Source organism: Eriocheir sinensis, chromosome 17 (genome assembly GCF_024679095.1).
Source record: "Eriocheir sinensis breed Jianghai 21 chromosome 17, ASM2467909v1, whole genome shotgun sequence".
Classification (NCBI taxonomy): domain Eukaryota; kingdom Metazoa; phylum Arthropoda; class Malacostraca; order Decapoda; family Varunidae; genus Eriocheir; species Eriocheir sinensis.
The window spans coordinates 3,700,143-3,726,182 of record NC_066525.1 but is presented as its reverse complement, the minus strand read 5'-3'; the positions used below and the strand labels follow the sequence as shown (position 1 = coordinate 3,726,182).

At 39.6% G+C, this 26,040-nt stretch overlaps 1 protein-coding gene across 1 annotated transcript in view; it reads left to right on the top strand.

Annotated features, from left to right (window-relative positions):
• LOC126999798 (protein amalgam-like) overlaps positions 1-26,040 on the top strand; it is a 77,653-nt gene continuing 51,613 nt past the window's right edge. The window contains exons 1-3 of the mRNA XM_050862760.1: positions 1-173; positions 9,659-9,771; positions 24,248-24,458. Coding sequence (XP_050718717.1) covers positions 104-173; positions 9,659-9,771; positions 24,248-24,458 — 394 coding nt within the window. The 5' untranslated portion in view covers positions 1-103. The remainder of the gene's footprint in view (positions 174-9,658; positions 9,772-24,247; positions 24,459-26,040) is intronic.

Sequence of the window (26,040 nt, the reverse complement as noted above, 5' to 3'; positions counted from 1 at the left end):
GAGAAGAGAGAAGAGAGAAGAAAACACTGAACTTTTTCCCTCCTTTTCAACCTTGCCGACCACCATCACCTCCTCCTCCTCCTCCTCCTCCTCCTCCTCCGCAATGAAGAGCTGTGTCCTCCTCGTCCTCCTGAGCCTCCTCGGCGGTGGTCACGTGATTCCTGGAGCCGCAGGTGAGTAAACACGATCCTTAACCTCACCTTTACCTGTACAGCCCTTACCTGACCTTTACGCAACCCTTTACCTGACCTTTACGCAACCCTTTACTTGACCCTTTACCTAAAATCGTCTCCTTCCCTTTCTATCCTTTCCTCTCCTCTCCTCTTTCGTTTTACCTCCCTTTCTCTTTCTATTGCTATTTATTCATCTCTTTCGTTCCTCTCTCCCTCGTTTCCTCTTCTATTTTTTCCTCCTGTCGCGCTGTGCCTTCTCTCCTTCCTCTCTCTTTTTCTCTCTTTCTACCTCTTACGTTCCTCTTTTCCCCCGTTTCTTGTTCTATTCTTTCCTCCCTTCGCTTTCTGCCTTCTCTCCTTTCTCTCTCTTTTTCTCTCTTTCTACCTCTTTCGTTCCTCTTTTCCCCCGTTTCTTGTTCTATTCTTTCCTCCCTTCGCTTTCTGCCTTCTCTCCTTCCTCTCTCTTTTTCTCTCTTTCTACCTCTTTCGTTCCTCTTTTCCCCCGTTTCTTGTTCTATTCTTTCCTCCCTTCGCTTTCTGCCTTCTCTCCTTTCTCTCTCTTTTCCTCTTTTTCTACCTCTTTCGTTCCTCTCTTCCTCGTTTTCTCTTCTATATTTTCCTCTCTTCGCTTTCTGCCTTCTCTCCTTCCTCTCTCTTTTTCTCTCTTTCTACCTCTTTCGTTCCTCTCTTCCTCGTTTTCTCTTCTATGTTTTCCTCTCTTCGCTTTCTGCCTTCTCTCCTTCCTCTCTCTTTTCCTCTCTTTCTACCTCTTTCGTTCCTCTCTCCCTCGTTCCCTCTTCTATTTTTTTCTTCTCTTCTCTTTCTCCCTCGTCCCCTTCCTCTTCCTCCTTTCTCACTCAATTTCCCTTCCTTTCATCTCCCTCCTCTCCTCTCCTCCTTTCCTTCTCCCTTCCACTCAAGTACCCAAGTCCTTCCCTTTACTCTTTTTTTTTTGGCTTTCCTTTTCATCTACGTCTCTCTCCCCTTCTTTGCGTCCTCCCTATTCCTCTTTCTCCCTTCTCTCAGTTCTCTCCCTTGCTCTTTCTCCTGTTCCTTCGTTTTCTCTCCTTTTCTTCCCTCTTCTTTTCTCTCGCCGTTTTTCTCCGCCTCCCTCCCTTTCCTTCCCTCCCTTCATTCCTCTTTTTTCCTCTCTTGTTGTTTTTCTCCGTCTCCCTCCCTTTCCTACCCTCCCTTTATCCTTTTTTTTACAAGGGAGACGGCTCAAGGGAAAGAGACAAAGGCAGGAATAGAAAGGCCCCTTAGAAGTTCCCCTCCGCCCTTTATAACCCTTTCCCTAAACCATTTATCTTAACCCTTTAGCGGCCCTTTCAACCGCGCACAGGTGTTTCACGGTCTTAATTAAATCTTGCGAAGGCGTTTTTGTGTGTGTTTTTTGTTTTGTGTCCTTGTGTTGTTGTTGTGTGTGCGTGTGTGTGTGTGTGTGTGTGTGTGTGTGTGTGTGTGTGTGTGTGTGTGTGTGTGTGTGTGTGTGTGTGTGTGTGTGTGTGTGTGTGTTAAGGGCGGGGTCATAAAGTCTAACACAGCTATTACTGCCCCTTGTACTACTACTACTACTACTACTACTACTATTACTACTTCTACTAAGAGAGAGAGAGAGAGAGAGAGAGAGAGAGAGAGAGAGAGAGAGAGAGAGACTTTAATAGCATGTTTTCCTTTGTTTTATTTTTAATAATTTTCGTTCTGGATTAATTTTGAAGCCTTGTTTGTCTTGCCTTTCTCTCTCTCTCTCTCTCTCTCTCTCTCTCTCTCTCTCTCTCTCTCTCTCTCTCTCTCTCTCTCTCTCTTCTCTCTTCTCTCTGTTTCTCTCTCTTCTTTCTTTTCTTTTTCTTTTCATTTAAATTTTCTTCTCTTTTTAAAGAGAGAAAAAATAGGATTATTAAGCACTGCGTAAGAGAGAAAAAAAAGAAAAAAAAAGAAAAAAATATAAAATAGAAAAAAAAAAAAAAAAAAAGAAGAAGACTTGAAAAAAAAAAGGAAATGAAAAACAAATGATCAGATTAAACCAGATCTATATGCATGAAAAAAAAAGATAATAAATGAAAAAATAATATAGATAATAAATGAAAATAAAAGTTGAAAAAGGAACTTAAATTTAACCACGCAAACAGAGAGAGAAAGACGAATAGAATAAAGAAACAAAACCTAATCAGATGACTTTCATTAAGCCCGTGAACAATTAAAGAAATAACGTAAACTTTGTAATGTCAAGCGAAACGTACTTAGCAAAAAAAAAAAAAAAAAAAAAAAAAAAAAACGTTGATTGTGTATAAATAAAAGAGAGAGAGAGAGAGAGAGAGAGAGAGAGAGAGAGAGAGAACAACAAAACAAAACAAACAACTTCTAAAAACCAAGCAAGCATAACGCAACCTGCACCTAACTTCCCGTACTCGGCATCGTTTATTCTCAAGCGTTCGAAATGTCAGGGAGAATATTGCACCTTGCTGGACACACCTGACAACACACCTGATGGTAGTGGTGGTGGTGGTGGTGGTGGTGGTAGTGGTGGTATTTGGTACTAAAGGTGATGGGAAGATAATTTTGTTTAGTGGGAGAGAAAGTGAAAAAGGGAGAAAAAGTATGGGGAGATAATCAGAAAGGGAGAAAAAAAGTGAGGAATGGAGAAAGGAAGTATAGGGAGAGATAGTCAGAAAGGGAGAAAAAAGTAAAGAAGGGAGAAGGAAGGAGTGGGAGAGGGAGAGGGAGAAAGAGAAAGAAAAGGACTGCGAGGATGAAAAATTTAAATGAAGTAGATAACGAGGGAGGAGGAAAGGAGGGAAGAAGAGATGGGTAGGAGGAGAGAATGAGAGAGTGAGAAAGAAGTAAGAGAGGGAGGAATGAGAGAAAGGATTGCGGGAAAGTAGGGACAGCAGAAGTAAGTAAGAATGTGATGAAGGAAAATATGAAGGAATAAGATGAAGAAAGGGGGAGATTGAGGGAAGAATTAGAGGAAGTAGAGATGAAGGAGATAAGAAATTAAGGTTAAAGAGAAGATAAAAGACAAAGACCTTTTATCATTATCATTTCTTTTCCTCTTTTCCTTATTTTTCGATATCCACACAGTTACATTTTCCTCCCCTTTATTATTTCCATAGTTTTCCCTCTCACCTTCCGGCCTTCGTAGAAAAGAAAACGGAGATACAGGATCGGATTACGTTTAGAGGGATAAAACTATACCTCAATTCCCTTCAAGGCTGTATAAGGTTCGTGAGAGTATTAGAGAAAGAATGAAAGATAAAAAAAATAATAATAAAACACTAGACGCAATATAACCAAAGAGAGTCAGTAAAAGTTTGAGAGGCAACTTTTCTCTCTCTCTCTCTCTCTCTCTCTCTCTCTCTCTCTCTCTCTCTCTCACATTTGCCCAGAATTGGTCTGTTTTTTCTTCCCTTCTAGATGTTATTTTTTCTCTTCCTTCTCGGCTGTTTTTCCTTCCCTCACTTTTATGCTTTTTCTTCTTTCTTCTTTTGTGTTCGATGATTTTTGTCTTTTTTGTCTTTTTTCTTCTTCCTCTCCTTCACTTCGTTCTTTCTTCATTGTCTTCGTTTACTGTGCCTCTTTATTTCGTTTTCTTCCCTTTCTTCTTCCCCTTCTCCTCTACCACGACATTTTTTTTATATGACATTTCTTTTCTTCTTTATTTATTTTTCTCTTTCTAGTCTTCCTAATGTTCCTTTCTTATCTTTTTATTTCCCCTGTCATTCTTTTCCTGCTTTACGCTTGCATTCTGTCTTTTCCTTTACTCCTTCTGAGGTAGGAAAGCATGAAAGAGAAAAGGAGAGATGACACACAGGGAAGGGGGGGGGGATGGAGAGAGAGAGAGAAAGAGAAAGAGAGAAAGAAAGTAAATATAAAGAATAATATGACGAGAAGATAAAAGCAGAAAAATGACAGAAAAAGAAAGGAAAAGAGAAATAAAAGGAGAGACGATAGAGAGGAAGGGATGGAAAGGGAAAACAAAAATAGGGAAGAGAAACGAAAAGAAGAAAAATGGAAATCATAAAACCGGAGAACTGAGGGAGAAGAAAAAGGGAAATATGAGAGAAAAGGAGAGAGAAGAGAGAAAGGAAAGAACGGAGAGGGAGAACAAGAATAAGCATGAGAAATGAAAAGAAGGAAATATGGAGGTGATAAAGGAGGAGGAGATAAAAGGGAGATAAGGAGAACAGGGAATAAATGATAGTGCTTAAGGGAATGGAGAGAAAGTCAGTGTGGATGATAAATTAACGTACATACATACATACATACATACATACATAATTGCTCTTCATACATTTTTACTTCATACATTTTCTTTCTTTTCTTTTCTTCTTTTCCTTCATATTCTTTTCTTCCTTGTTTTCCTCTTCAATATTTTTTCTTTCTTCGTTTATTTATTTTTTGTGTTTCATTCTATTCGTATGATATTATTCTCTCTCTCTCTCTCTTCAGGGGTGATGCAAGAGCAGTAAGTCTATTTTATTATTTTTATTTTCTTTCCCGAGAATATTAATCATCTCAATGAATATGGAGGAGGAGGAGGCGGAGGAGGAGGAGGAGGAGGAGGAGGAGGAGGAGGAGGAGGAGGAGGAGGAGGAGGAGGAGGAGGAGGAGGATGAAAAGGAAAACAGCCGAGGCGAGAGAGAGAGAGAGAGAGAGAGAGAGAATAAAGAGCTTAATAATATATATCAAAGAATTATAGAGCAGAGAAGAAAGAGAGGACGAAGAATAAGAAGACGGAGGAGGAGGAGGAAGAAGAAGAAGAGGAGGAGGAGGAAGAAAAAAAAGAAGAAGAGGAGAAGGGGAATAAATAACAGAAAGAATGAGGAACAATAAAACAAAAAAGAGAGAGAGAAAAATAATAAACGAGATAATTGCTGACTCTCAAACTGTCTGGAGAGAGAGAGAGAGAGAGAGAGAGAGAGAGAGAGAGAGAGAGAGAGAGAGAGAGAGAGAGAGAGAGTTAATATTTCACGAACAAACATCTGGGAAGGAATAACCGAATCAGAAGAACAGAAGAAGAAGTAATAACAGAAACAGTAATTATGATAACAGAATAAGGAATTGCAAGAAAACGGATAAACACTGACGCAGAATTAGTGCTGAAGAGGAGGAGGAAGAGGAGGAGGTGGAAGACGAGGAAGAGGAAAAGGAGAAGGAAGAGGAAGAGGATAAAGGGGAAACAAATAACTATGAAGAATTGACAAAAGGAAACTTGTGGGAATGAAATATGAAAAAAAAAAACATTGATCAGGAGGAGGAGGAGGAGGAGGAGGAAAAGGAAGAAGCAAATAACTATGAAGAATTAAGAGAAGAAAGACTGATACCATGAAATAAGATGAAGAGAAAAACAAGATCACTAACTCATATATATTTTTAGTAAACAAACTTAGACGAAGATGGAGAAGGAGAAGCAGGAAGAGAAGGAGGAGGAGGAAGAAGAAAAAGAGAATGAAGAATAACCAGAAGGAAGATTGGGGTAATAAAATCAGAAATAGAGAGAGAGGAAAAACAAAACATGACCAGTAACATTTTTTATATATATTTTGATGCAATTATTAAAGCAATCAAACTAATCACAGATGGAAGATGAAGATAGAATGAGAGAGAGAGAAATATATATGCACAGAGAAAGAAACTGAAAAACAACATATGCATTTCTAAGACTCATCAAATTAATCAGAGGAGGAAGATAAAGCGAGACTGAAGGAGGGAGAAATTGAGAAAAACAACATTAGCGGTAACTCTTGTATTATATGTTTTGATGCAGTCTTTACAGCCATCCAATTAAGGTTACCAGCAATAAATACATCCCTTAATAACTGCAATACCAAATAATACCAAACTGGGAACCTTTTGAGGAGTTGAGAAATATGAAGACGAGAATAGAGTAAATACAGGATGATCAGTGACCTTTTTTTCATCGTTTTTCTTTTGTTTTATAAGCGCGTGATACCACCTTGTTCATTGCTGATTAATGTTTCCTTTTTTAACCTTCGTAGCTTATCCTGTCTTAGCTGTTTTTGTCTTTGTTTTCTTATTTAATTTTTATTCACAAACATTTATTTTCTTTTGTCGCCATCTCTTATTCGATTCCGAGAAGTTCAGAGAAAGAGAGAGACGAGGAAGAACAGGAAAGTATCAGGAGGAGGAGGAGGAGGAGGAGGAGGAGAATGGAAAATGAGATAAAATAAAAACAGGTACATGATAAAAACGGAAGAATTGAAAAAGTGGTTTAATAGTTCAAGGAATACGGGTGTTACGTTGAGTCTGATTCCAAGAAGATGAGAGAAAGAATTCGAAGAGAAAGAACAGGAGGAGGAGGAGGAGGTGGAGAAGGGTTTGAGAGAGATGTAATGAGAAGAGATACAAGAATGATATGACAAAAGTAAGAATGGTTTAATATTTCAAGTTGTAGGTGTGTTATCTGCAGTCTGTTTCCAAGAAGATGAGATAGCGAATACTAGGAGAAAGATGAGAAGGAGGAGGAGGTAGAAGAGTGTTAGAGATATGCAATTAGAAGAGATAGAAGAATAATATAACAATGGTGAGAATGATTTAGTATTCCAAGGCTTGTTAGATAAAGTCTGACTCTGAAAAGATGAGAGAAAGAATACGAGGAGAAAGAACAGGAGAAAGAGGGAGAAGAGGAAGGTTAGAGATATGAAATGAGAAGAGAGACAAGAATAATATAACAATGGTGAGAAAGATTTAGTACTCCAAGGCTTGTTAAATAAAGTCTTATTCCAGGAAGATAAGAGAAAGAATAAAAGAATAAAGATCAGGAGAAGAGAAGAAAGAGGAGACAAAATGAGAACAGATACGAGATTAATTAACAATGGTGAGAATGATTTAGTATTTCAAGGCATGTTAAATAAAGCCTGATTCCAAGAAGATGAGAGAAAGAATAGAAGAATAAAGATCAGGAGAAGGAGGAGAAAGAGATGAAATGAGAACAGATACGAGATGAATAAAACCATGGCAAGAATTACTTAGTGTTTCAAGGCTTACATTTGTTAACCTGAGTCTGATTCCAAGAAGATGCTGGAAAGAATAGACGAATGAAGATGAGGAGAATGAAGAGGAAGAGGGCTAAGGAGATGAAATGAGATGAGGTACAGGAATAAGAGAACGACGGTAAGAATGATTTAATTGGAGTCTCATTCGAAGAAGATAAGGAAAAGAATGGAGGGAGGAAGAGCAGGAGAAGGAGGAGGAAGACGAGAGATAATGAGATAAAATGAGAAGAAGAACAAAGGAAAAAAGGAGAAAGAAAGTGATTCCAAGAAGATAAGAGATAGAACAAAAACGAATTAAGATCAAAAGAAGAAAGAGGAGGGACAATGAGATAATACGAGAACGGGAACAATGAAAATAGAAAAAAGGAAAGTGATTTAATATTTGAAGACTGACATATGTTAAAATAAGTCTGATTCCGAGAAGATAGGATAAAGGAAATGGAAACGACCAAGTAGACCAAGTAGATGAAAAGGAAGGAAAAGGGAGAGAGAATGAGATGCAATGAAAACCAGGACAATGAAAATAGAAAAAAATAGGAAAGTGAAGAGCAAAGTCGTATTCCAGGAAAGTGAGAGAAAAAATATGCTGATGAGGAGGAGAAGGAAGACAAAGAGAAGGGATAGAGGATGAAAAGAAATAGGAACGAATAGAAAAAGTAGAATAATTGAAAGACTTACTAATCATTTCAAGAAGATAAGAGAAAGAATAGGAAGAGAAAGAGGATGAAAGGAGGATGAAGAGGATTAAAAAAAGGGGGAGGGAGAGAAAATAAGACAAGAACAAATGTAGATAAAGAGAATAACTGAAAGATCGATTTAATATTTCAGGATCAGGAAAAAAAAGAGAAAAAGGATGAAAAAGAAGAAAGGGAAGGAACCGATACAAAAAACAGAGTACTAAAAAACCTGATTAATAAGGAAAAGACAAGGAAAAGAAAGAGAATGGGATAGCTTGAGGAGAAGGAATAGAGAGAATGAGATGAAATTAGACCAGGTACAAAATATAGAACAATAGCAAGATAGGTTTAATATTTCAAGTCTTACATACACACACACACACACACACACACACACACACACACACACACACACACACACACACACACACACACACACACACACACACACACACACACACACACACACACACGGAACCTTTGCATTCTCTCACGAATTTTTAAGAAAGTTCAGGGTTTAAAAATGTATGTTGTTGTGTTAATGGCGCCGTATTTTCTGAGTTTGTTTCTCAGATTCGTTCACTATTTCACGTGTTTAATCGTTGTTGTTAATTGATCTTGGTTTTGATAGTTTTTGCTGATATCGAAGATCTTACGTGGGAATAAAATAACAATGTAGATTTAATATTAGTGTTTATCTCAAGTTGTTTTCTTTATATTATCTTGTCTATGTAATTTACTCACATCTTTTTATATTGCTTTCCATGTTTTTAGTAATAATTTTAATTTGTCCCTTTGTTTTCTTTCAATTTTCCACCTTTTTCATCATGGTTTTAATTTTTTCCTTCATTATTTTCTACTGTTTTGACTCACTTTTAATTTCTTCATATTTCCACATTCTCATCATCCTTTTCACCATCATATCTTCATCATTCTTCACCCTCTCCCAACGCCTTTCATTCCCTTTACACTCCTTTCCTCTACAACACACTCTTAATCTCCTTTATTTCTCTATCTCTTCATCTTAACACACTTTTCATCATCACTTTTCTTCCCCTTTCCCAACTTCTCTCATTATAGTACTAGCATTTTTTCTTTTACACTTTCATCCCCTTTTCTTCTTTTCTCCTTTTTTCATCTTCCTTTCCTATTATCTCGTAACCGTATGATCCCTTTAATATTGGCATTCCTTTTACATGGATCTTTTATTCGGATTCTTCGCTAAAAGTTTCAAATCCGGTCCGGGGCAACAAAAAGGGGTATCCCACTCGCCGTGTTGCTCGGTTTGGTCGACTTTGAAGGACCCAGTCAATTAGAGGGATAGCCATTTTACTTTGTAGTTTGATAGCGAAGGATTACTCTGTCTGTTTGTCTGTCTGTGTGTCTGTCTGTCTCTCTACTTCTCTATCTATCTGTCTCTATTTGTATATATCCCTCTTAATTTACTAGCTAAGAATTATGATATCTGTACGTTTGTTTTTTTATGTCTGTCTGTCAATCACTGTCTATTTGTTGATCTATCTTTTCGTCCGTCTGTCTGCTCGTACCTGTCTCTGTATATTAATCTCTGTCATTCTGTCTGTTATATCAATTACCACGACTCTCTCTAACGTTTCTTTCATCCTCTTTCTTTTTTCCTCTCCTCTCGTCTCTTCTACTGGCTTCCTTCCTATCCACAATTTAGCCTTATGTCTCTACCCTCTTACCTTCCTACCTGCTCTTAGTACTTTCGTCTCTTCCACTTACCTTTCTCTCAACACTCACGTCTTCTCTCTCTTCTCCCCCCCAACAGATGGCTCCGTGGGCTCGCTCCCTCGCTTCGTGGCTCCGATCGAGAACGTCACAGTGTCGGTGGGGCGGGACGCGAGGCTGTCCTGTGTGGTGGAGAACCTCGATAACTACAGGGTAAGGAGGAGGAGGCAGAGAAGGAGGAGGAGAAGGACGAAGAGGGATATAGATAGATAGATAGATTGACTGATTGATAGATAAATATAGATAGATAAACACGTAGATAGATAGATACAAAGACTGATTCACGTACAGTTACATATATAAGGTCATTTTTTCAGAGAGAGGTCCTACTATGACGAGAAGAGTAATTACCAAATGGGGATCACACACACACACACACACACACACACACACACACACACACACACACACACACACACACACACACACACACACGGCTTAAAAACTCCCATCAAGTTGTAGATTGAATGTGTGTGTGTGTGTGTGTGTGTGTGTGTGTGTGTGTACCGTCTTATTAATCCATCAATACTGTGAATGTCAGATTAAAATATTGATTATACTCTGGCTTTTAACGTAGCAGCAGTAGTAGTAGTAGCAGTAGTAGTAGTAGTAGTAGTAGTAGTGACACAGTAGTAGAAGTGACACTGCCAAACACTATATCATCAGTTGGATATACAAGAATAAGAATACCTTGAAAATAGTAGAAAAACATGGTACGGGAACCAAGACTGTGGTGGAATTTATGAGGTAGAGAGATGTCAATAAGAGGAGGGGAGTTGATGAAGCGAAGAGCCTCTATAGCATTGTAACGGATGAACGGTTCCTGTGTGTGGGGTGGAGGGGTTAGGTTATGTGTGTGTGTGTGTGTGTGTGTGTGTGTGTGTGTTGTTACTATATAGCTCTTTATCTTTTCTCTCTGTTGCTCTTTCTTCCTTCTCTTCTTTCTTTTTAACTTCCTTGTTCGCCCTTTACAGAAAAAAGTAGAAATCAATAATAAGGATAAGAAAAGATAATAATGGAGTTTGTTAAGCCTCTCCCTACCATCATCATCATCATCATCATCATCATTATATCATCATTATTATTATATTTTCATTATCAACATATGTTACAATTACACTTTCCCTATTTCTTTTTCCATCCTTCTATCCTTCTATCTATCTATCTATCTATCTATCTATCCCTCTCGCTCTCTTCCTGCGACTTTTTTTTTACTAAACCGTGACTTTCCGTGTATCATGAATCATCGTCCTTCGCTTCTTACGTAAGTTTCCTCTTCGTTAATTTACGTCGCGCAAAATTTCTCTCGGCGAACTTTGGGGAGAAAAATTACGAGAGACTGATAATGCTCTCTCTCTCTCTCTCTCTCTCTCTCTCTCTCTCTCTCTCTCTCTCTCTCTCTCTCTCTCTCTCTCTCTCTCTCTCTCTCTCTCTCTCTCTCTCTCTCTCTCTCTCTCTCTCTCTCTCTCTCTCTCTCTCTCTCTCTCTCTCTCTCTCTCTCTCTCTCTCTCTCTCTCTCTCTCTCTCTCTCTCTCTCTCTCTCAAGGTATTTCAAATGATTGGAATAATAAATGTCAGGTAAAGGTAAGGAGAGAGAGAGAAGAAGAAGAAGAAGAGAGATAATAAAGAGCGAATGGAAAGATAAAATAGACAGACAGAAGAGAAGACAGACAGACAGACAGACAGACAGACAGACAGACAGACAGACAGGCAGACAGACAGGCAGATGGAGATAGACCAACAGACAGACAGACAAATAGAGATAGACAGACAGATAGAGATAGACAGATAGATAGACAAACAGACAGATGGAGATAGACAGACAGACAGACAGACAGACAGAAAGTAACTTGAACCTTTGCCGTGTCCACAGACGAAGCAAATAAAGGAATAAAACCTCTATTTTCGACTCTCTCTCTCTCTCTCTCTCTCTCTCTCTCTCTCTCTCTCTCTCTCTCTCTCTCTCTCTCTCTCTCTCTCTCTCTCTCTCTCTCTCTCTCTCTCTCTTCCTTTGTCTAGGCACATATCTCACGTTTCTCGGCTTCATATTTTCTCTCTCTCTCTCTCTCTCTCTCTCTCTCTCTCTCTCTCTCTCTCTCTCTCTCTCTCTCTCTCTCTCTCTCTCTCTCTCTCTCTCTCTCTCTCTCTCTCTCTCTCTCTCTCTCTCTCATTTTCTCTTTCTTTTTCTTCTTTTCATTTTTCATTCTCCATCATTTGTCTTGCTTTCGCTACATCATTAGTCTTCTTCTTCTTCTTTTTTTTTCTTCTTTTTATACTTTTTTCTTCCTTTTCCTCTTCACCAGTTTTCTTGTTTTTCTTTATTTCCTTTCTTTTTCTTCTTTTTCTATCATTTTTTTCTTCGTTTCTTTTTCTTTCTCTTTTTTTCTTTCTTTCTTTCCTTCGCTTTCTCTCTCTTTTTCTCCATTTATCTTCCTCTCTTTTTATTTTCTCTTCTCTCCTTCTTTTTTCTCTCCTTTCTTTCCTTTCTTTAATCCTCCATTTCCTTCTTTCTCTGTCTCATTTCATCCTTTCTTCTTTTACCGTTTATGAAGTTCTCTCTCTCTCTCTCTCTCTCTCTCTCTCTCTCTCTCTCTCTCTCTCTCTCTCTCTCTCTCTCTCTCTCTCTCTCTCTCTCTCTCTCTCTCTCTCTCTCTCTCTCTCTCTCTCTCTCTCTCTCTCTCTCTCTCTCTCTCTCTCTCTCTCTCTCTCTCTCTCTCTCTCTCTCCTCCTTCTCTCTCTCTCGTCTCTCCTCTCTCCAGTTTCTCTCTCTCTCTCTCTCTCTCTCTATCTCTATCTCCCTTTCACTCACATCATTTTCTCTCCCTTTCTCTACTATCCCTTTCTCTCCCTCTCCTTGTCGTTTCTCCCTTTCTAACTTCTCTTTTATTTCCCTCTTTATTTTCTTTCTCCCTTAACCTCCGTCTATTGTTTTCCTCCTTACTTTCTCCTCCTCTCTTTCCTCCTCTATCCTTCTCTCTCCCTTTCCGCTTCCCTCTCCTCTCAATCTCCTTTTCTTTATGTCTTCCTTCCTTTCCTTCCTTTCTTTTCCCTCTTTCCCCTCCATTTCCTCCTACTCCTTCCCTCTTCTTTTCCTTATCTCCATCCTGTTCCCTTTTCTTCCCTCTCCCCCTCCCACTCCTTCTGTGCTCCTCTGTGTCTTCTGTTTCCTTCTCTTTCTCTATCCTTCTTCTTCTTCCTTTCTCTCTGTCCTCTCTCCCTTTCTACGCGTCCTCCCCGCTCTCTCCCTCTCCCTCACTTTCCTTTCATTCCCTTTCTATGTCCTCTTTTCCCATTTCCTCTTCCTCCCTCTACTTCCTTTTCCCTCTCTCTTTTCCCTCTCCCTGTCTCTCCTCCTTCTCCCATCCCTTTCGTCTCTCCCTACCATTCTTTTCCTTCCTTTCAGTCCCCTTGAGATCCCTTTCCCCCCTAGCCTTCCCTCCTTCTTTCTCCCTCTCTCTCTCCCTTTCCCTCCCTCTCCCTCCCCTTCCCTCTGTGTGTGTGTGAAGCGCAAAAGTTTATCTCGTATGATTTTCAAGTTTTATTCCAACATCCAGTAAAGTTTAAGACGCTCGGAGGAAGTGACTTTAATCTGGCCGTGGAGAGAGAGAGAGAGAGAGAGAGAGAGAGAGAGAGAGAGTGGGTTGCTATAGGTACACTGTATCTTGAAACACACACACACACACACACACAAACACACACACACATACACACACACGCACACACACACACATATATATACATACATACAGACAGACAGACGCTTACACGTGGAAATAGACGATACAGAGATAATTTGGAAGATATACATCAGAGAGAGAGAGAGAGAGAGAGAGAGAGAGAGAGAGAGAACACAACACCTGCCAAACCACAGGACGGACTGTTTTGTCGTTCTTTTGAATTTATTGAAAAGTAAACCTCAAAAAACAAATAGAAAAAAAAGAAGGGAACCGGACGTTAATTTAAGAGAGAGGGACCGTGGAGTTTACCTTGGAATAACTTTATCTTCTCTCTCTCTCTCTCTCTCTCTCTCTCTCTCTCTCTCTCTCTCTCTCTCTCTCTCTCTCTCTCTCTCTCTCTCTCTCTCTCTCTCTCTCTCTCTATCTATCTATCTATCTGTGTGTATGTCTCTGTGCTTGTGTGTGTTCGTGTGTGTGTTTGTTCCCTTCGGCCATACGTTATGTCGTGAAGCTGAAGCGAATCAGAATACGATGATGTAATTACGTAGTGAAGGAGGAGGAAGAGGAGGAGGAGGAGGAGGAGGAGGAGGAGGAGGAGGAAGAGAACAAGAACGAAGACGAAGAGGAAGGAAAGAGAAAGACAAAGACACAGAAACAGAGACAAACAGACACATAGAGAGAGAGAGAGAGAGAGAGGAAAAAGAGAGACAGAAACAGAGACAAAGACAATAATGAATAAGAATAAGAGGCAATAAAGAGGAGGAGAAATAGTGCGAATAAACCATTTTTAAAACACAAGCATGAAAAGTCTCAAAGTTAAAACGAATAAGTTAAAACAATAAATTCTTAGCGAGCGTGCACGTAAATTATAACAGAGAGAGAGAGAGAGAGAGAGAGAGAGAGAGAGAGAGAGAGAGAGAGAGAGAGAGAGAGATTGACACACACACACACACACACACACACACACACACACACACACACACACACACACACACACACACACACACACACACACACGCAGACGCACAATTCTCTTTCTCGTTCTTCTTCCTTTATTATGTTTCTCCTTATTCTTCTCTTTCTCTTTCTCTTTTTCTCTCTACCACCACCACCAGTAACAATAACATCAACAACGACAAAACATAACAAAACAAACAAAACAACAAGAAAAATAAATCATAACAATCTCCATCTCATTCTCAAAACAGGAAAAACAAACACAGATATAAAAAAAATTATTCCATCATCCAATCTCTCTCTCTCTCTCTCTCTCTCTCTCTCTCTCTCTCTCTCTCTCTCTCTCTCTCTCTCTCTCTCTCTCTCTCTCTCTCTCTCTCTCTCTCTCTCTCTCTTATCTTGCTTAATGCTTTCATCTTCCTTTCTGTCTGCTTGTGTGTGTGTAAGTGTGTTTGTGTGTGTGTATGTCTTTCTCTTCCACCCTCAAGCTTATCCATTTCGTTCTCGTCCAAACATCGGGTCTGGCGTTTCCTACCGCTATTTGCCCGGCGTCTCACTGCCTCAGGATAACATAAATAATCATAAGGATGCCAAAAACACACCGACTACGATACGCGAGGTTACCGGAGATCAACGAGGAGGAAAAGATATGCCTGCCCTTCCTTCCTCCTTACCATCCTTGCCCTCCTTCCCCTTACTTTCATTTTTCTTTCCTATATCCTGTTCGCTATCTATTCTTTCTTGCTTGCTCTCACATCCCTCCACTGTTTTCCCCTTCTTCTCATTCTCTATCATTCCTTTTCTCTTCATTTTCTCTCTTTTATGCTTCGTTTGTAGGTTTTTAGGCTTGGTTTTCATCTATGACATCCTTCCTTTCCAATCATCCTTCCTGTACAATCATACATCCTTTCCAATTTGTTGTTCTTCCTGTTTTCTGTCTTTTCCGTTCCCTTTCCTCCTTTTCCTGCGTCCCCTTTTGTTTTTCTCTCCTCTATCCTTCCTTTGTTTTTATTTTCTTTACTTACGTCCTTTCTTTTTCTTTCTTTATCTTAATTTTTCTCTTGTTTTCTTACTTGTCTTTGCTTTCTCCTCTTCTTTTTCATATCCTTTCTCTATCTTTTTTTTTCCTTGTTTTTCTTCTCCTTCATAATTCCTTTACTTTTTCCTCTTTCCTCTTTCCTTTCCTTCTCTTTTTCTCTTTTCATATTCTTTGTATTTCCCTTAATTCCCTTCTCTCGTGTCTCCTTTCTTCTTTCTTTCTTTCTCTTCTCTTTCTCTAATTATCTTTCCAATCTTATCTTTTCTCAATTACATCTTTCTTTTCCTCTCATTCTCTTACATTTCTCCTCATTGTTTTCTATTACATCTTCTCTCTTCCTATTATCTACATTTTCCTCTTTCCTTCATTCTACATATCTGCTTTTCCTTCCCATATTGTATTTTCTTCCTTCCTGTTTTATTCTCATTTTTCCTTCCTTGCTGTACCTCTCTTCGTTCTGTGCCATCTGCTTTTCCTCACATAGGGAACGATGGGAAGGCATGGAGAATTTGAGAGGACTAGGAAGAAGGGAGGAAGAAGTAGGAGGGAAACGGGAGATGCCTGGAGGAAACGGGGAAAAGGCGAAGAAGGAGAAGGAGGGGGAGGAGGAGGAGATGAATTGGAGAGAGAGGAAGGCAAATCAGGAAAAAAGTGAAAAATATGGGAAAAAGCCGGAGGGAAAGAAAGGAGGAGGAAAAGAAGAAATCGAGACTAAGATTAGGAGGTGGAAGAAGGGAAGAAAAAGGGGAACAAGAGGAGAAGAAGGAGGAGGAGGAAGAGAAGATGAAATGGAGAGAGAGGAAGGTAAATCATGAGGAAAGTTAAAAATATGGAAAAAAAACAGGAGGGAAAGAAAGAAGGAGGACAAAGAAGAAAACGAAACGAAGATTAGGAGGTGGAAGAAGGACAAGAATGGAAGAAAAGAGGAGCAAGAGGAGAAGCAGAAGAGAACGAAAAGAAGGAAAATGAAATAAAGAAGAGGAGTAAAAAGACCTGAAGAAAGGGAATATGGATTAGGTTGGAAACGAAGCAAATAAGAGGAAGAAGGCAAGGAGGAGGAGGAGGAGGAGGAGGAGGAGGAGGAGGAGGAGGAGGAGGAGGAAGAAGACGCTGCCCGCCGGCCCGACAAATCATATTCTCTTGTGGGACTTGAATAATAGTTTTGGAACTCGATTTAGCCTTGAGCGGGTTGCCTCCTTCTCGTGTGTGTGTGTGTGTGTGTGTGTGTGTGTGTGTGTGTGTGTGTGTGTGTGTGTGTTTGTGATATGCATGATTCTCTGTCCCCGTGTCTGTTTGTCTGTCTGTCTGTCTCTCTGATTGTCTGTTTGTCTGTTTCCCTCTGTGATATGGTTTCTCTGTAATTCTCTCTCTCTCTCTCTCTCTCTCTCTCTCTCTCTCTCTCTCTCTCTCTCTCTCTCTCTCTCTCTCTCTCTCTCTCTCTCTCTCTCTCTCTCTCTCTCTCTCTCTCTCTCTCTCTCTCTCTCTCTCTCTCTCTCTCTCTCTCTCTCTCTCTCTCTCTCTCTCTCTCTCTCTCTCTCTCTCTCTCTCTCTCTCTCTCTCTCTCTCTCTCTCTCTCTCTCTCTCTCTCTCTTAAAATTTATTGTTCCAAGTCGTTCGTTTTAACTTTTAGAATTTCTTCCTCCTCCTAATTCAAGATTTTTATTATTATTTATTCTTTTTTTATCTTTTTTCACGTATTTATTATTATCTTTCCTTTTTGATGTTGTTATATGTCTTTAAATTTTTTGTTTGTTTGTTTGTTTGTTTGTCTCTTTCTCTCTCTCTCTCAGCTCCTTTTCTTTCTCTTCTTCTTCTTCATTTCTTCTTTTCTCCAGCTCTTTTATTTCACCTCTGTTTGTTTCACTCTTCCGCTTCCTCCTCTTCCCTTCTTTTCTTCCTCCTCCTCCTCTCTCTCTTTTATCTCATTTATTGCATTCATCTTCCTTCCAGTCTAATTTACCCTCTCTTTGTCTTTCAACTCCTTTTCTTCCTCCTCTTTCTCTTCTTCCCTTCTTCTCTTCATCTTTCTCCCTTTCTTTTATATTGTTTTATGCATTCATCTTCCTTGCTGTCTATCTGGTCATCTCTCTTCCCCTTCCCTTCTTCTAATCTTCCTCCTCTCTCCTTCCCAGTCTGTTAATTGCTTCCTCTTATCTTCCATTATACAATATTTAACCTTCTGTCATTATGCTTTCTATTTTCCATCTTCCCTTTCTCCTATTTCCTTCCTTCCCTTTCCCTTCCCTTCATCCTTTTCCTCTTTCCTTCCTTGTCTCCTATTCTCTCCTTTTACTCCCTTCCTTCCCTACTCATTTCCTTCTTCCTCCTCCTCTTCTCTTCCGTTCTCCTTCCCTTCCCTTCCTTCTCTTTACTTGTTTTTCTTTTCGTTTTTATTTGTGTCTGTCTTTATCTTATTCTTCCTCTCTTTTGTTTATCTTGTCTTTCTTTCGTTTTCTTTTCTTTTCTTTATTAACTGATTCTCTTACTTATCCTTTCCTTCTCTTACCTTTTCCTCCCTTTCCATTTGCTCCCTTCCCTTCCCTTCCCTTCTTATCCGATGAGAAAGAGAATAGGAGGAAGGAAAATGGTTAGCCGGAGAGAAGAATGGAAAGGAAAATGGGAAAGGGAAGAGGAAACGAAGATGGAGAACAACTAATGGAAGAGGAGAAGGAAGAAAAGGAGATGGAAGAGGAAAAGGGAAAAGGAAGAAGGAGGAACGAAGACACTAAAGGAAAATGGAGGAATAGAAGAGGAGGAGAAGGAGGAAAGAAAGAGATGAAGAAAGGAAGCGAGGGAAAAAAGACGCTAATCAAAGAGGAGATAGAAAGAATGAAAGGAAAAGAAATTGAATGAGAAGAGAAATCGAAGTCACTAAACAGAGGGAAGAAGGAAAGAGAAGAAAAAGGAAGAGGAAACAAAGAGAAAAAAGGAAAAGAAAACAAGTCGCTAACGAAGGGAAAGAAAAAAGAAAGAAAAAACTGGAGAGAAACGAAGGAGAAGGAGAAAAGAAAGAGGAAGAAAAGAAAGAGGGAAAAAAAAGAGAATTCCTTGGAGTAATTGTGTAGTCTGTAACGAGAGAGAGCGAGAGCGAGAGAAAGCGGGAGCGAGAGCGAGAGAGAGGGAGTACAGGAACAAGAAAGATTATGATTAAAAAGTAAATAAGAGGGAGACGAATACATTGTCAGTGAATTATTAGCCGAGATTACAGGACGAGACGGAAATATTTTGAGACTAATAATGAAAATCTAATAATAACGAGATTGTGAATACTACGAAGAACGCTACAGGTGAGGAGGAAGAAGAGGAAGAAGAGGAGGAGGAGGAGGAGGAGGAGGAGGACGAGGACTAGGAAGAAGAAAAACAATAGCAAAAAGAATATACGATGATGATAAAAAAATGAAGAAGTTGAAGAAAGATGAACGAGAAAAAGAAGAAAAGACGAGGATGAAGAAGAAGAAAAACAAGAGAAGAAGTTGAAGAAAGATGAACGAGAAAAAAGAACTGGAAGAACAAGAAGAAGAGGAAAAGGAAAAAGACGACCAAGAAGATGATGATAAGAAAAAAACATCGAAGTAGAAGAAAAAGAAGCATAAAGGAAAGAGTTTAAAAGAACGGAAAAAAAAGAAATAGAAGAAAACGATAATAATGAATAAGAATCGGAAGAACGAAAAGAGAATGTCATAAAAAATACTAACGAGATAAAGACTGTGAGAAAGAATAGAACGAAGAGAAAAATATCAATAGAGAGAAAATGATGATAAAAATAAATAAGAATAAAAGATGAAGACGGTCGAGACACGTTAAAGAAAAAAGAACATAAATAACATGAAAAAGAGAATAAGAAATAAATGAGAGAGAAATGAGAGGAAAAACAGGAAATGACAATAACGAAAGAATAGAAGGAGGATTCAAAAGGATATGAGGAAAATAAAGAAGAGAAGGAAGAAGAGGAGAAGAGCAGCGAGGCAGAGGAAATGAAGACGATTGCAGGAAGAGGAAGAGAAGGAGGAGGAGGAGGAGGAGGAGGAGATGAAGAAGGGAGGTAGCATAATAGGAAAAATATCGAAGAAGAGAAGTGGAAAGAAGAAGAGGAGAATAAGAGAAGAAACGAAGAACAAGAACAAGGCGCACAAGAAGAACAGAGACAATAAAGTAAAAGAGGATAAAGAGGAAGAAGAAGAAAAAGAGGGAAATGAAGAAGAAACGAAACAAGGAGAAAAAGAAGAAGAAGAAGAAAAAGAAGCAGAAGAAAAAGAAGAAGAAGAAGAAGAAAGAAACAGAAGAAAAGGGAAAAAGAAGTAGACGAAGAAGTAGAAGAAGAAGAAGAAGAAGAAGAAGAAGAAGAAGAAGAAGAAACCAACAAACAACAACAATAACAACAATAACTAGACAAGCAGAAAAAAAGAAGAAAAGGAAGAAGACGAAGAAGAAGAAGATGAAGAGGAAGAGGAACAGAAGAGGAAGAAGATCACCCTGATAATAATGACATGGATAACTAATAACTGGCAACACTTAATGAGATAAGGATGATAACAGTTACCCTCCCCCTCCTCAAGAAACTCAAGTCGGCGGGATTAGGCGACGATCTGACAGCGTGGATCAAAGACTGGCTCACTGAAAGAAAACAACGAGTTGTACTCAACGGACAGGCCTCCGAGTGGCTCCCGGTCACAAGTGGAGTGCCACAGGGGTCAGTGCTGGGACCCATACTTTTCATCATATATATCAACGATCTAGAACTAGAATTAAAATCCACGCTTTCAAAGTTTGCCGACGAAACAAAGGTGGGTGGGAAGGCTCTCACGACAGCAGACTGCGAAATTATCCAGAGACCTGGATCAGATCACTCAGTGGTCAGAAAAATGGCAGATGTCCTTCAACACTACCAAATGTAAAGTTATGCACATAGGGTCCAGAAATAGCAACCACATATACTACATGGGTGGCGAACCACTAGAGGTAGTGCATGAGGAAAGAGACCTCGGGGTCACTATCACCAGTGACTTGAAACAAAGAAAACACTGCAAGTCTGCCTGTAAGAAAGCCAATGCTATGCTCGGGTTCATATCGAGGAACTTCGAATACAAGACGCCGGGAGTTATGTTATCCTTGTATAATTCGCTGGTAAGGCCCCACCTGGAATACGCCGTGCAATTCTGGTCTCCTAATTACAGGAAAGACATTGAATTACTTGAGAGAGTACAGCGCCGCGCCACGAAGATGATACCATCACTGAGGACGAAACCCTATGAAGAACGACTCGAGCGACTCAACCTCTTCACGTTGGAAAAGAGACGACTGCGGGGAGACATGATACAAGTCTTTAAGTACCTGAACAAGCTCAGCAACGTTGATCACTCCAAACTCTTCACGCTACAAACTAACCTGAGAACAAGAAACAACGGAAAAACAATTCAAGCAAAGCGATGCAATACCGACATCGGCAGGAGTTACTTCTCGAATAGAGTTGTTCGCCACTGGAACAGCCTTCCTGCAGAAGTGGTTAGCGCAGAGACCATCAACTCCTTCAAGAAACGCATTGATCGCCACTTTGCTGCAACAGGAGTGAACTGAACGTTCCCAAGAGTAGGTACACAAGTGCTTTAATCCTTCCCTGCAAGCCACTTCTGTGGCAAACGGATTGATTAAATCACTGAACGCAGGCAGCCTAGTAATGAGCCAACAGGCTTTCTGCTGCCTGCTAGTCCATGTTTCCATGTTTCCTCCTCCTCCTCTTCCTCCTCCTCCTCCTCTTCATAGGTGAGATAAAAGATGATTAAGCGTGCGTATATTAATGACGTTGGGGGTGATGGTGGTGGTGGTGATGAAGGTGGTGATGAATGTAATATTAGTAGTGGTAGTAGTAGTAGTAGTAATAGTAGTAGTAGTTGTAGAAGTAGTAGTAGTGGTGTTATTTTTCTTCTCTTTTCTTTGTTTTTCTTTCTATTTCTTTTTTCTTCATTTGCTTATTCATGCGTTCCTTGTGTTTCTTTAATTTCTCGTTGTTTTTGTTTCATTAATTTTCGCTTTGTGCTTTTTTCTGAGTCTTGCTAATTCGTACTTCTATATGTATACCTGTTATCCCTCTCTCTCTCTCTCTCTCTCTCTCTCTCTCTCTCTCTCTCTCTCTCTCTCTCTCTCTCTCTCTCTCTCTCTCTCTCTCTCTCTCTCTCTCTCTCTCTCTCTCTCTCTTTTTTTTTTGTTTTTTTACGTTTGCACCTTTCACTTATTTCTTTTAACTTCGGTTCTTCGTTACAAACTTACTCTCCTCTATATCTTTCATTTTTCACATTTTTATTTTATTTTATGTACTTCTCGGTTTTTCTCTCTTCTTCTGCCTCGGTTGCAAATTCTCTGTCGATTTTTGTCTCCTATTGTCTTCTTTTTTTTTTCTCTCCGATGTTTTGTGTTGTTTGGCGTGTTCCTTCGTGTATTTTTTGTATTATTATTTGTTTCGTTGTTCATATTCATCTTTTGTTCATTCGTTTTCTTCTCTCCATTTTTTCTTCTTTTTTTTTTTGCTTCCTGCTGTCACTCTTCTTCGTTCTTTTTTCCTTCTTTCTTTCTTTCTTTCTTTCTTTCTTTCTTTCTTCTTCGTTCTTTTTTCCTTCTTTCTTTCTTTCTTTCTTTCTTTCCTTCTTTCTTTCTTTCTTTCTTTCTTTCCTTCTTTCTTTCTTCTTCGTTCTTTTTTCCTCTCCTTTCTTTCTTTCCTTTCCTTTTTTCCTGCTCTCACTCTTCTTCGTTCTTCTTTTCCTTCTTTTTCCTTCGTTCTTTTCTTCCTCTTCCTTTTGGTTCTCCCTTCCTTCATTTGTTTCTCTATTTTTCTTGTCCCAACTCTCTATGTCCTTTTTCTCTTCTGTTTTATCTCTCCTTTACTTCCCTTTGTTTCCTCTCTTTCTTTTTGTCTCATCGCTTTACATTTCTTCATCCCTCCTCTCTTCCTTCCTTCTCTCTCCACCCCTTCCTTTTCTTCCTCCCTCCTCTTTTCCTCCCTTCTACATCCAGCCCTCCCTCTTCTTCCTCCGTCTTATCTCCCTTCCTTCTGTTTCCACTTCCTCTTCCTCCCTCCTCATTATCTATTGGTCTTTTCTCTTCCTCCTCCTTCTTCTCCTCCTTGTACTCCCACTCCTCCTCCTCCTCCTCCTCCTCCTTATCTCCGCCATCGCAAGTGACTCTTTAACACAGTGCCTCCCTCGTGACAGGTGGCACTTAGGTTGTAAAACTCACCTGCTTTTTTGTGTTTTATTTATTAGGAAGCGTGAAAAAAAATATTAGGGTGCGATGTGTGTCTCTGGAAGGAAGGTTTGCGAGGGGGAACTGTAAGGGAATTGGCTCTTTATTTTATTTGGGTTTATACTTCTTTCTGTCTTTCTTTATTTATCGTTCATTCATTTCGTTAGTTAGTTATCTATTTATTAATATTATTTACATGTTTTTATTGTTTATTTTTCATGTTAATTGTTTTGGTGTTTGTATAAGGTGAGTAAAGATTAAAAATGAGTCTCTTTACTATATTAATCGCAAAGAAAGGATCGTGAGTGAAAATATAAGGTATTGAATCGTTTTTGTATGTGTGTTTATTCATTCATTATTTATCGTCTTCATTACGTTCATCTTTCGTTCAAAAAGTGCATTAGAAAAAAAAGTGGCGTGTCTCGATTCTCTAAATGATTCGTAAAGGAGGAAGACTTCTGAACGAAAATTAAAAGTGAGGTTCGTCATATGTTTCTTTTTCATGTTGCTTCCTATTCATTTCCTTTCTGTTTCGTCTTTCTTTTTCTTTTTTTGCTTGCCTTCAGTTTAAAGAGAAATATGTTGTGTTGTCTAACTATCTCCGCTCTGATGCTTGGAGAGAGAGGTATATATTAAGATGTCTCCCACCTTGTAATTGAATTCAAAATGAGTAATTGTTAAGAGAGGATAATGATTCTCTCTCTCTCTCTCTCTCTCTCTCTCTCTCTCTCTCTCTCTCTCGCTCTCTCTCTCTCTTTCTCTCTCTCTCTCTCTCTCTCTACATGTGTGTGTGTGTGTGTGTGTGTGTGTGTGTGTGTGAGAGAGAGAGAGAGAGAGAGAAAACAAGCTCTTTACCGTGAAGGAAATATATTTTTAAGGTTTTCGACACTGTCCTCATAAATTGTCTTGTTGGGAAAGGGTTAGAACAGCCACCACCACCACCACCACGACCACCACCACCACCACCACCACTAACAACAACAAGAACAGTAGAGCGAAACAAGAATATCATATCACTAACCTCCCTGCGCCTTACCCTCGTTCTCCCTTCTTCCTCCTCTTCATTTCCTTTCATACCCTTTAATTATTCGCCCCTTCTTACCTTCTCCTCTTCCTTTCCCTTCTTCATTATTTCCCTTTTATCTCCTCTCTTTGTTGCCCTTTCCACAAGTTTCTCTTTCCATGTTTTCCTTCTCATCCTCTTATTTATCTCCTTCTCTTCTTTCGTACTTATTTCTTGACCTCACCATTTCTAACTCTCCTCATTTTCCTTCCTTCCTCCTCCTCCTTCTCCTTCTCCAATTACTACTTCTCTTCTCTCTCCTTCATCCATCCTATATCTAACCTCTTCAGTCTCTTCTCACCCTTCCTTTTTTTCCTTTTCCTTCTTCCACTTTTCCTTCACTTAGTCAGTCCATCCTATATTTCTAAACCTCAAAACACACTTTCTATTCTCGTCCTTTTCTTAATCCCTCTCCTTTTCTCCCGTCTCTTTTTCATCCTCTCCAAATCTTACCTCTTCAGTCTCTTCTAATCTTTCCTTGTTTCTTTCCCTTCCTCCACAGTTTCCTTTCTCACTCCTTCCCTCCTTTCTTTCCTAATTAGTTCTCCTTCATCGTCGTCCTCCTCCACCTCTCTCTCTTTATCCTTCACTCCTTCCAAACCTCACTTCTACAAGCTCAATCCTTCCCACTTTCTCACCTCACCACTTCTCTCTCACCAGGTTGCTTGGATCTACAAGGGCACAGGCGGACGCACGGTGCTCACGGTCGCCACGCAAGTGATCACAAAGAACCCTCGCATCTCGGCCGTCCAGGAGGCGCATGCGTGGGTACTGACGGTCACCAGACTCACCAAGAAGGATCAGGGTGTATACATGTGCCAAGTGAACACCAAGCCAGTCCGTAAACAGCTTGGCTTCATCAGAGTTGTGGGTGAGTGTCTGGTGATGATGTTGGTGGTGATGGTGGGGTATGGGTTAGATGATGGAGGTGTTTGGTGATGAGATTGGGTGTTGGTGATGGTGATAAAGGGTATAGGGATAGTTAGATGGGTTTGGTGATAATGATAGGGATGGTGATAAGGGTGGTGATGGTGAAGGGTATGGGTTAGATAATGGACTTGTGTTTGATGGTGAGTTTGGGTGTGGTGAGGAATGATGGTTATGGTGTTGAAGGGTATAGGAATAGTGAGATGATTTTTGTGGTGCTGTTTAGAAAGAGAATATTTGTGTTTTCATATATTTATAAAGACACACACACACGAACAAACAAACAAACATACACAACAACAACAACAACAACAACAACAACAACAACAACAACAACAGAATTAATGAAGGTACGTACGCAAAAAAAAAAAAAAAAAAATAGTGCACTGTAAGTAATTAGTTGAAATAATTAACCTTTCGCTCACTAAATGGAATCCGAACCTGTTTTTTTTATACCTTCCTTTCCCTTTTTTTTTTTTTACCTTTCCCTTCCCCAACAACTAAAAGAACACCACAGCTTCCCTCCCTTCCCCTCCTTCCCCCTCTCCCTTCTCTTTCGTTCTCCCTCCCTTACCCTTTCCTTTCGTCGGTCCGGTGTTCACCTTTCCCGGAATCACCTGTTTTACACCTGGAGGTTACCTGAGCCACTAAATTTGGAGGGCCAGGGGAGCAAAGAGTGAGTGAGAGTGAAAGTGGAAGTGAGAGAGGGGGAAGGAGAGGAGTTTGAGGGATGGGAAAATGAACAGGTTGAGAATAAGAGAGAGAGAGAGAGAGAGAGTATATTTTGTCCCTTTGTTGCAAGATAAACGGAAGAGGGATAGGAGGAGAAAGAGGAGGAGGAAGAGGAAGAAGAAGAAAGAGGAAGAATATATACATACATACATACATACGTACACACACACTCATACATTCATAGTATGTTCGTGTGTTCGCATTTATTGAAAAAACATTACTCTTCCTTGAGGTAAAGTCAGTCTCTCTCTCTCTCTCTCTCTCTCTCTCTCTCTCTCTCTCTCTCTCTCTCTCTCTCTCTCTCTCTCTCTCTCTCTCTCTCTCTCTCGTGACTCTCCACCAACAACGAAGCAACAAGTTTAAACAATTGAATCACTTTGAAGCACTTGAAGCACTCGACTCTTTGAACCCTCGAGTGAACCAGTGTCGGGTGGGTGGACAAGGGATCGAACCAGTGAATAAAGTTTGTTTTATTTTATTTCTTTTGAATGTTGTGTTCCTGTACTTTTTTCAGGTTTTTCTCGTGGTTTTTTTTTATTATTTCTTTGTCCAGTTTCTTTTTTTTTTTTACTTTTCATTTATGTTTTTTTGTCTCTTTTCTTCATTTTCTTTTACTTTTTCTTTAATCTTTTTTTCTTTAATTCAAAGTCCTGGAAGTCCTATTTTTGTCTCTGTTTTCTTTATTTATTCTTGTTTCATTTCATTTTTTTTTCATTGATTTCTTTCTATTATTTTTTCTTAACTTTCCACTGATGTTTTTTGGGTCCTCCTTTTCACCGTACTCTCCTCTTTAT